This window comes from Euprymna scolopes, chromosome 8, assembly GCF_053919585.1.
Source record: "Euprymna scolopes isolate OS-2025 chromosome 8, ASM5391958v1, whole genome shotgun sequence".
In the NCBI taxonomy this organism is placed as follows: domain Eukaryota; kingdom Metazoa; phylum Mollusca; class Cephalopoda; order Sepiida; family Sepiolidae; genus Euprymna; species Euprymna scolopes.
The window spans coordinates 104,594,654-104,604,759 of record NC_136489.1 but is presented as its reverse complement, the minus strand read 5'-3'; the positions used below and the strand labels follow the sequence as shown (position 1 = coordinate 104,604,759).

Genomic DNA, 10,106 nt, shown 5'->3' with positions numbered 1-10,106 from the left:
TATGTTTATTTTTTTGAATATACCAAACTTAATACAACCACACAACCACCATATATATATTTTGAATAATATATTTCTGCACACATACATCTCTATTTTCTAGGCATAAACATCTATTTCTTTTTTTAGCTCATAATTTATCTGTTATCTAAAGCACAAATATATGTTATTTTCATAAAGTCTAAAAGGCCCTAACTTTGCAATTTTAGAAAAATTTTTCAGTTTGTAATAAGTTCACTAAATTAAATCAAAAGTATATACTTGTTGATATAATCAAATATATTCTCACAGCTTATACGGCATTTTTCAAGTTTCTCTTATCTATTTTTCTCAATGTGCATGTTCCAAGTCAAAATTCTCAATAGACAAATTGACAAAACTACCAGCTTTTGACGATTTTAATTTTTGCTTAACTCTTTCCTCATAGTGACGTGTACACTTTTGGAAGGGATGGATGATGATATTGTATTGCCTGATAGTGCTATTACATTGGAACCGAGTGGAAATCCCGGAGACATCAGACCAAGTGGTACTGGATGGTTAACATATACACAACAAGACAGAGTGGTCACAATCACGGTTGGAGATTCGATGACAGGTGGCGGTGTAATTCAGCTTATCGATACAGATAATGTTCAAAAATACCTTGTTGAATTTCTGACAACTACACAGGTAAATTTTTACATCTCCTAACGTACATAGCACATTTATTACGTTCTTAGTTTAACGCAAGTATGGCATGAAAAATTCTGTTACCTTATTGTTTTTTAGTTTACTCAATGTCACGTCAAACGTGTATTTCACTTGGCTGATTGAAACCGAAAGTAAACGCTATTTTACATCGTCACCTGTGTTTTACTTTATATTTTATATTGACTTCTTATAATTGTACATTATTACTGTGTTTTCTACAGAAAGTGACTACAGGTGTACCTCTGGCAGAAACTACTCCAGCAAGATTAATACCTACACCAACTAAGGTCACAGCAAATTATAACAAACCTGTCAACATTCCAGCTGGTACAGATGAAACAGTACTGAGAATTACAATTATTCCTAGAAATCCTCAGTTTCCTGTTGTAGTGAAAACTTCTGTTAAACTTTGTATCAAAGAAACAAGTGAGTAATAACGTTTCCTTTATTAAACACAAATCCCTCATTGTGTTGGATTTAAAATGCAGAGTATTATCAGCCCAATATAACCCGATAGTTTGCTGCTGGAGGGTAAGCTTGGTATGTTCTTGATATTTCTACTGATGTTACGCCCAGCTCCCTACATTTATCACTTAAAGTTGATAGGCACATCATCTTTAATCAAAATCATTTACATTATGCCACCTGCGTTTTGTTGGGATTTTTCTGAGGTCTCTGTTTTCGTTATTTCTAAAATGCCAAATCTTCTGTCATCAAATGCTATATAAAATGAGCAACATACATTTTCTTATATATTTAGAAATTTTTTTAAGCATGTAAGAACGATTATTTACTCTGAGCTCGAACTTTGTGCTTAGCTAGTGACCACACCATCACGAGGTGCATCTAAACGCTAACTAATTTACAATTCTTCACTTTTAGGCAAAACACGACCGAGATAGAGAAAGATAGAAAGAGGGAGGGAGAGAACGGAGTATCATATTTAAGCCCAAGTGATTGAAATATTTTTCTTTCAAATCCTGATTTTCCCATTTGAAATATCTAACCACTATCTGGCCCAGAACTATCACTCTCCATCAACTGGAGTCGCTTACATTTTGAGATTAAAACAGCACTGCCTGGATTTTTTGTGTCTCCTTTTGAACAAAAAATACAGGTAAAAGGCTTTAAAATGTGTGGCATGCAAGAGTCCCTACCTATATGACTCTTTATTATTTTGACACAATAAGTCAACGATGCAAGTGTGCATTATTTCTTCAATTTCAATGTAAATTCCTAATTGTCAAAACAAATCTGTCACGTCAGAATGAATATTACTACATTACCTTTTTTTAAAATTAAACGCAAATTTTAACAAATATTAAAATTTAATTATTTCTGAAGTTTGCTCCAACATTCTCTTGCATATAATCACTTCACTTTTATTATATTTGAAGATGGTACAAAATACTAAGTAATTTTATGAAAGCAATAACCTAAAACATTTAACTGTGCATATTGATTAAGTATTTTTTCAGGGTAACAGTTGAAATTATTTAAACTTAAACTATGTAGAATCATTTCTCCTAGCGAATTTCCCAGGTATCTTAGCACTATGTGAAACTAACCTTTTTTATCTGATTTTTCACCCCAAATATGCACAGTACCACTAAGACATAAGGGGCTACTATTTGGGACGAAATTTGCACGGACACACTGTAGGGAGTTGGGTAGCGAAATGTCTATTCACATTACACTTGAACTTCTACATATCAATAGAGTCAGGGAAGCAGGGGCCTGGGAGGGAAATAAGTCTAGCAGTTTGAAAGAAGCTATTTGAGTAGAAGGAGTTCTGGCATCTAGGAATCTTTACAATGTTGGGGTGGGATTTTGCTGTTTGTTGCACTATTTATAAGTTGAATTTCCAGTTGGGTTTGTCGCAGGCATTTATGCTGAGGAGACCCAGTAATTTGAGTCTGTCTGAACACTTTCCATTAAAGTACTTGTAAAACAGGCACAGGGATGCCATATTTCTCTGAGATTTCCAGATTTGCTGATGACACCATGCTCTGTAACAGACATGACGGGAAAACAAATGTACACATATCTAAGGAAATGGCTGAAACTTAAGAGGAAGCCATCCAGTCTGTGGTGGACCAAAGTCATAAATGGATGGTAACATTCAATGCTGCTAAGACTAAGCTTATTTCCTTTAATAATTACAAGAAATCTTTTCAGCCACTTATAGCCATGACTAATGATGCGCTACCTGAAATCTTTTCATTCAAATTCCTTGGTTAAATGTTCACAGGGAACATGAATTAGAGCACATATATTGAGGGCATTGCCAAGCTGCTGGGAAGAAGATGAGCTCTCTCTATCATGCTAGAAAATTACTCATGTCCGAGAGTATCCTGTACTTCTACAAGGCCACCATTCGCTTATGCATGGAGTATTGTTGTCACATCTGGGATAGTTAATCTGCTACTATTTTCTCACTCCTATACAGGGTTCAAAATAGAGTCGCCAACCTAATAGGTCCTGCACTGTCAACCAAATTCTAACCTCTGTCCCACTGCCTCAATATTGCCTCCATGTGCCTATTTTACAAGTATTTTAATAGAAAATGCTCTGGCAAACTGCAAGCATATTTAGCAATCGATGTAAATACTCTTGACTAACCCAACAAGCAGAAAAATCCCACTCTTAAACTATAAACATTCATAGATGCTAAAAAGCCTTCTACTCAAATAATTTCTTTTCCCAAACGGTTATATTTGGAAATTCCCTCTCGAGTTCCTGCTATCCTGACTGTAATGACATGCAGAAGTTCAAATGTAATATGAACAGACATTCTGCTGCTCAACTCCCTATTTAGTATCATTGCAAATTTGATCCTACATAGTAGCCCGTTAGGCCCAAGTGGTATTGTGCCTCGTTTAGGGTGAAAAAGCAGTATAAAAAAAGTTATTTGAAAAATAAAAAAAGTTTGAAGGTTTTGCAGTATATATCTTGTATTTCCAAATTCTCATATATTTGTATATGCATAGATGTTGATATTTAAATATGCATATGTCTGTGTATATTTGTATGCTTTTCTATGCATGTCCATAGAAGAATTCCGTTTAAACATTGTATTTGCTGCATAATAATGTTCGATACTAATAAAAAATTATCTTTTCATCGTTATCATATGCCAAACATAATATTATTTACTTTAATTTATCATATTATATAGCAATCGCGACTAAGTTTACCCATTGCATTTCAGTGACATACTGATATTCTCTTTGACATAAGATTAAGCATAACATATTCAGTTATTGTTGTACACAAGAAGGGTCATAAAGAAAGACACAATTTTAGATTTACTTGAAACAAAATATACTAAACAGGAAAATAAATAAAACAAATAAAAAGAATGGTTATACATCAGTCCAACTGCCATGTATGCGTACTTTGTGCATAACGCTGTAAGGTAAGTTCTTCACGTCTTTATAGTAATAGGAAGCATTCATTATTATTTGTAAGATGAGCACTACAACAACCTCCCTCCCAGACCTTAACTTTGCAGGAGTCTCGGTATCATTTTCTCTTTGGGTTGATCCTGATAAGGTCTAACAACTTTTGTTTTTCTTTAGGAGTGTTGCTCTTCTGGGGCTGTTTTAAATATTTCCAGGTCTAAGGTGTCATAAATGGCATCTATTGCTACATGTTCCTGTAACGTACTGTAAGTTTCATCTAAGAGCTGCTTTCTAATTTGATTACTGAGAGCCTCAGATTATGTAGACTATATTTCCGATATTCTTTTCTATAGTAACATATACTCAAAAGAATGTATTGTTTTACATATCTTAAAAAACATCTTTTCACCTGGAATGTACTGATTCTTTGGTACTTTAGATGTTCGCCCATGTTTTGTTTAGGCAGCAATTTTTTAAAATACTGATCTTCATTTTTCGAGCAAACACCAATTCTGCTGGATATAATGAAGATTTATCTTTGTGCTTAGTATCATCCTATACACTCATAAAAATTGCTTTAAGGCCTTTTCTCTAGGCGTGCCGCAATGTTTTAGGAGTTTTTTTAGGGTGTCGATCAAAACGCTTTGCCTGGCCGTTTTAACAGGGATGGTACAGAGAGGTGCTAATGTGTTTTATTTGGAAATTGTTACACAGCACTTCAAAATCAGTCAACGTTAATTGAGTTCTGTTATCAATCATTGATCAAACCCCAAATCAGACCAACAATTCATGCCAGAGGTTTATCATTTCCTATGTAATGTTTTCCATACATCTAAATCATTCTAGCAATTTTATGTAACTATCTACTATAATAAGATAGCAGAACTCTTCTTACGGTCCATCAAAGTTCACATGTATTCTTGAACAATGAGTGTCAATTTCCAACCCTTATTTTTATAAAGTTTTTCAGTAAAAGATGGAGAACTGTGTGGAATAAATGCTTGGTAATAATTTTCTAATCTCAGGAAACTCTTCATAGACGTAACCTTTTAATAGATGACATCTCTTTAATTGTAGTGGTCCATTCAGAATCTGGCCACCTGTCGTCTTTATCTATGATATGACCCAGATATTTGAGTTCTTTCATGAAGAAATCACATTCTTCTTATTTTTATTTTGAGCCCATAGTCCCATATTTGTGAAAACACACTTTGGGCATGTTTCCAGCGTTTCAATACTTTTACTATTTATTAAGATTTCATGTCAGTAAGCGATCGTAAAAATGAAGTTCCTCCAACAAAGTGTCCATAACTTGCTGGAAAATTGTTGGTGCGACTTTGATAGGAAAAGCAAAGATTTCAAACTTTTGTAATCAGCAGCCTGATTACCAAGTGTGCATGACTTGTGCATAATACTGAAAGGTTTAATGTTCCGGTCTTTATAATAAGAGTTTATTTTTCTCCATAAGGCGTACACTACAACAGTTGTTTATAACGTCAAGAGGCACATTCTCCCAGTCTTTATAGTAGGAAGAGTCCATTATTGACCAACAGATAAGCCCCTACAACAGTTAACCATGTTAATTTCCCATCCAAATGATTTTTGCAGATGTGATGATTCAATTTAATCATTCTGGGTTTATCCAACATATAAAGTTGCATTGTCGGATTTTTAAAGTCAGACTCGACTATAATTTATGAAGCAAATGTTGACTTACCTTTTCATTGATAATTTTCATGCTTATTGTTTTTCATGTCCGGGGCAATAAAATAACGTACATAGCTATTTGAAAACTTACTTATACAGATCATACAAATGATTATATAAAATGTTAGCTTATCAATAGCAAATATGAATTAAGAAACGGAAAAAGTATTTTCTAAAATTGAAAAATTAAATAGAATCTGTTTACTTCCAATTTAGATATTTGCAAACAAACTAAAAGTTAAAATAATGCAACTAAATCCCGGACAACACCATAAAGATACCGTTAGTAATTATTAAAGAAGCATTTTATATAACAAAAATTAATTTACTTGAATATTGTCACATATATAAAATATATGTTTCTCTACTATTATATAAAATCAACTTTATCTGTGTCTGGATCGATTTTTATGAAATTTCACACAAATTCACTTTATGTATTCGGCAGTGTTCTTAGATAGTGTTCAGCATAAGCTATTAATTGACTTTTCTAATAAGAATAACTGTTAATATGCTTAATATAAAAATATTTTTCAGCTATATCAACACCAGGACCAGGTGTAACTACATCAGTACCAGCAAGGTCAACACCAGCACCAGGTGCCACAACGACAGCTGAAGGTATGCCAACGCCACCTTCTATGTCAACAATAAAACCTCCAGTTTTCACAACGCCAGCTCCTGGTGCAACCACACAACCACCAGGTATATATTTCAATTCCTATGTTTCTGCACACATTTCTCTCTGTTTATATGCATAAACATCTATTTCGTTTCTAGCCTATAATTTACCTGTTTTTTCCACGGAAGCCAAAGCATATGTTAATTTCATAAAATCTAAAAGGATCTAACTTTGCAATTTTAGAAATTTATCTTCATTTTTTGGATAATTTCACTAAATTAAATCAAAAGAATATGCTTGTTGCTATATAGAAGTGAAAATAACTACGTTTATCTTATAAAAATTTAACACTACATTAGATGAATATTTAAATATATATTTTTTTTTAATTTTCTTCAATATTCCCTAGGATATATCACAGCAGATTTTTATATTTGAGGGTAATATAAAGATACTAATGAAATTCCTCAGAGCAACAGCTTTTAATTTCAAACTGTGTATATTGATAAACCATATATATATATTAAACACATTAATTTACATTTCAGTGTTATATTTTTTTTAATATAACGAACTTTAAACTTTTGCAGTATTTATAAGTTGAATTTCCAAAATCTCATGGATTCTCATATGCATAAATATTGATATTTACATATGCATACATCTGTGTACATTTGTGCATTTTCCATGAATCGTTATTAAGAAATTAGTCATTATATAATTTGAAATACGTTTCAAGTCATAAGTTTCTGCAATGAATTTAACCGTTAGTTCAATCGAATTTTGTGTAAAGCACAAAAGAAAAGGCAAGGATGTCATTGTTTAAATTTGGATATCTGTGATTTTTGTCAGATTTTACCAATAAGGATTAGACATCAATAATAAATATTTTCCAAATTTCAGTTTTTTTTCAGATTTAACAATAATGATTAGACATCAATAATAAATGTTTGCCAAATTTAATTTTATTTAGGAGTATTTTAAGAAAGTATACAGATACATGTAACTATACCTTCACTTTGTAAATTCATATATTCTACACCTGCATTTGATTTCTTTTTTAGTCATGAGACACTAATTACAAGTTTCTCTAAGGTTCAATTTCTTGTTAAGATGACTTCAGCATAAGCCGTCAATTGACTTTTCTAATAAGAATCACTGTTAATATGCTTAATATAAAAATATTTTGCAGCTATATCAACACCAGGACCAGGTGTAACTACATCAGTACCAGCAAGGTCAACACCAGCACCAGGTGCCACAACGACAACTGCAGGTGTTCCACCACCATCTCCTACGGTAACAACACAACCACCAGGTATATATTCCAATTCCTATGTCTCTACACACATGTCTCTCTGTTTATATGCATAAACATCTATTTCGTTTTTAGCCTATAATTTATCTGTTTTTGCCACTGATGCTAAAGTATATGTCACTTTCATAAACTCTAAAAGGATCTAAATTTGCAATTTTAGAAATTAATCTTCATTTTTATTAATAATCTCACTAAATTAAATCAAAAAAATATGCTAGTTGCTATGTAGAACTGGAAATATCTATGTTTATCTTACAAAAATTGAACACTAAATTAGATGAATATTTAAATGTAATTATTTTGAAATTTTCTTAAATATACCCTAGCATATATCACAGCAGATTTTTATATTTGAGGGTAATATAAAGATACTAATGAAATTCCTGAGAGCAATAACTTTTCACTTCAAACTGTGTATATTGATAAACCATGTATATATTAAACTCATATAATTTACATTTCAATATTATATGTTTATTTTTTTGAATATACCAAACTTAATACAACCACACAACCACCATATATATATTTTGAATAATATATTTCTGCACACATACATCTCTATTTTCTAGGCATAAACATCTATTTCTTTTTTTAGCTCATAATTTATCTGTTATCTAAAGCACAAATATATGTTATTTTCATAAAGTCTAAAAGGACCTAACTTTGCAATTTTAGAAAAATTTTTTCAGTTTCTAATAAGTTCACTAAATTAAATCAAAAGTATATACTTGTTGATATAATCAAATATATTCTCACAGCTTATACGGCATTTTTCAAGTTTCTCTTATCTATTTTTCTCAATGTGCATGTTCCAAGTCAAAATTCTCAATAGACAAATTGACAAAACTACCAGCTTTTGACGATTTTAATTTTTGCTTAACTCTTTCCTCATAGTGACGTGTACACTTTTGGAAGGGATGGATGATGATATTGTATTGCCTGATAGTGCTATTACATTGGAACCGAGTGGAAATCCCGGAGACATCAGACCAAGTGGTACTGGATGGTTAACATATACACAACAAGACAGAGTGGTCACAATCACGGTTGGAGATTCGATGACAGGTGGCGGTGTAATTCAGCTTATCGATACAGATAATGTTCAAAAATACCTTGTTGAATTTCTGACAACTACACAGGTAAATTTTTACATCTCCTAACGTACATAGCACATTTATTACGTTCTTAGTTTAACGCAAGTATGGCATGAAAAATTCTGTTACCTTATTGTTTTTTAGTTTACTCAATGTCACGTCAAACGTGTATTTCACTTGGCTGATTGAAACCGAAAGTAAACGCTATTTTACATCGTCACCTGTGTTTTACTTTATATTTTATATTGACTTCTTATAATTGTACATTATTACTGTGTTTTCTACAGAAAGTGACTACAGGTGTACCTCTGGCAGAAACTACTCCAGCAAGATTAATACCTACACCAACTAAGGTCACAGCAAATTATAACAAACCTGTCAACATTCCAGCTGGTACAGATGAAACAGTACTGAGAATTACAATTATTCCTAGAAATCCTCAGTTTCCTGTTGTAGTGAAAACTTCTGTTAAACTTTGTATCAAAGAAACAAGTGAGTAATAACGTTTCCTTTATTAAACACAAATCCCTCATTGTGTTGGATTTAAAATGCAGAGTATTATCAGCCCAATATAACCCGATAGTTTGCTGCTGGAGGGTAAGCTTGGTATGTTCTTGATATTTCTACTGATGTTACGCCCAGCTCCCTACATTTATCACTTAAAGTTGATAGGCACATCATCTTTAATCAAAATCATTTACATTATGCCACCTGCGTTTTGTTGGGATTTTTCTGAGGTCTCTGTTTTCGTTATTTCTAAAATGCCAAATCTTCTGTCATCAAATGCTATATAAAATGAGCAACATACATTTTCTTATATATTTAGAAATTTTTTTAAGCATGTAAGAACGATTATTTACTCTGAGCTCGAACTTTGTGCTTAGCTAGTGACCACACCATCACGAGGTGCATCTAAACGCTAACTAATTTACAATTCTTCACTTTTAGGCAAAACACGACCGAGATAGAGAAAGATAGAAAGAGGGAGGGAGAGAACGGAGTATCATATTTAAGCCCAAGTGATTGAAATATTTTTCTTTCAAATCCTGATTTTCCCATTTGAAATATCTAACCACTATCTGGCCCAGAACTATCACTCTCCATCAACTGGAGTCGCTTACATTTTGAGATTAAAACAGCACTGCCTGGATTTTTTGTGTCTCCTTTTGAACAAAAAATACAGGTAAAAGGCTTTAAAATGTGTGGCATGCAAGAGTCCCTACCTATATGACTCTTTATTATTTTGACACAATAAGTCAACGATG

The 10,106-nt window shown here is 32.5% G+C and overlaps 2 protein-coding genes across 2 annotated transcripts; both read left to right on the top strand.

Annotated features, from left to right (window-relative positions):
- Nucleotides 1-431: 431 nt before the first annotated feature.
- LOC145284061 (uncharacterized) lies at nt 432-1,171 on the top strand. Its single transcript, XM_080133136.1, has 2 exons — nt 432-672; nt 915-1,171. The coding sequence occupies exons 1-2, from the start codon at nt 451-453 to the stop codon at nt 1,125-1,127; spliced, it is 435 nt and encodes a 144-aa protein (XP_079989262.1). The 5' UTR covers nt 432-450; the 3' UTR covers nt 1,128-1,171.
- A 7,474-nt stretch (nt 1,172-8,645) lies between these two features.
- On the top strand, nt 8,646-9,385 carry LOC145284059 (uncharacterized). The gene is made up of 2 exons (XM_080133135.1): nt 8,646-8,886; nt 9,129-9,385. Exons 1-2 carry the CDS (start codon nt 8,665-8,667, stop codon nt 9,339-9,341), a joined length of 435 nt encoding a protein of 144 aa, XP_079989261.1. The 5' UTR covers nt 8,646-8,664; the 3' UTR covers nt 9,342-9,385.
- Nucleotides 9,386-10,106: the final 721 nt, after the last annotated feature.

Coding starts and splice junctions, on each gene's coding strand:
- LOC145284061 (XM_080133136.1), top strand. CDS start 451: ATGGATGATGATATTGTATTGCCTGATAGTGCTATTACATTGGAACCG. Junction 673..914: donor AATTTCTGACAACTACACAG/GTAAATTTTTAC, acceptor TGTTTTCTACAG/AAAGTGACTACAGGTGTACC.
- LOC145284059 (XM_080133135.1), top strand. CDS start 8,665: ATGGATGATGATATTGTATTGCCTGATAGTGCTATTACATTGGAACCG. Junction 8,887..9,128: donor AATTTCTGACAACTACACAG/GTAAATTTTTAC, acceptor TGTTTTCTACAG/AAAGTGACTACAGGTGTACC.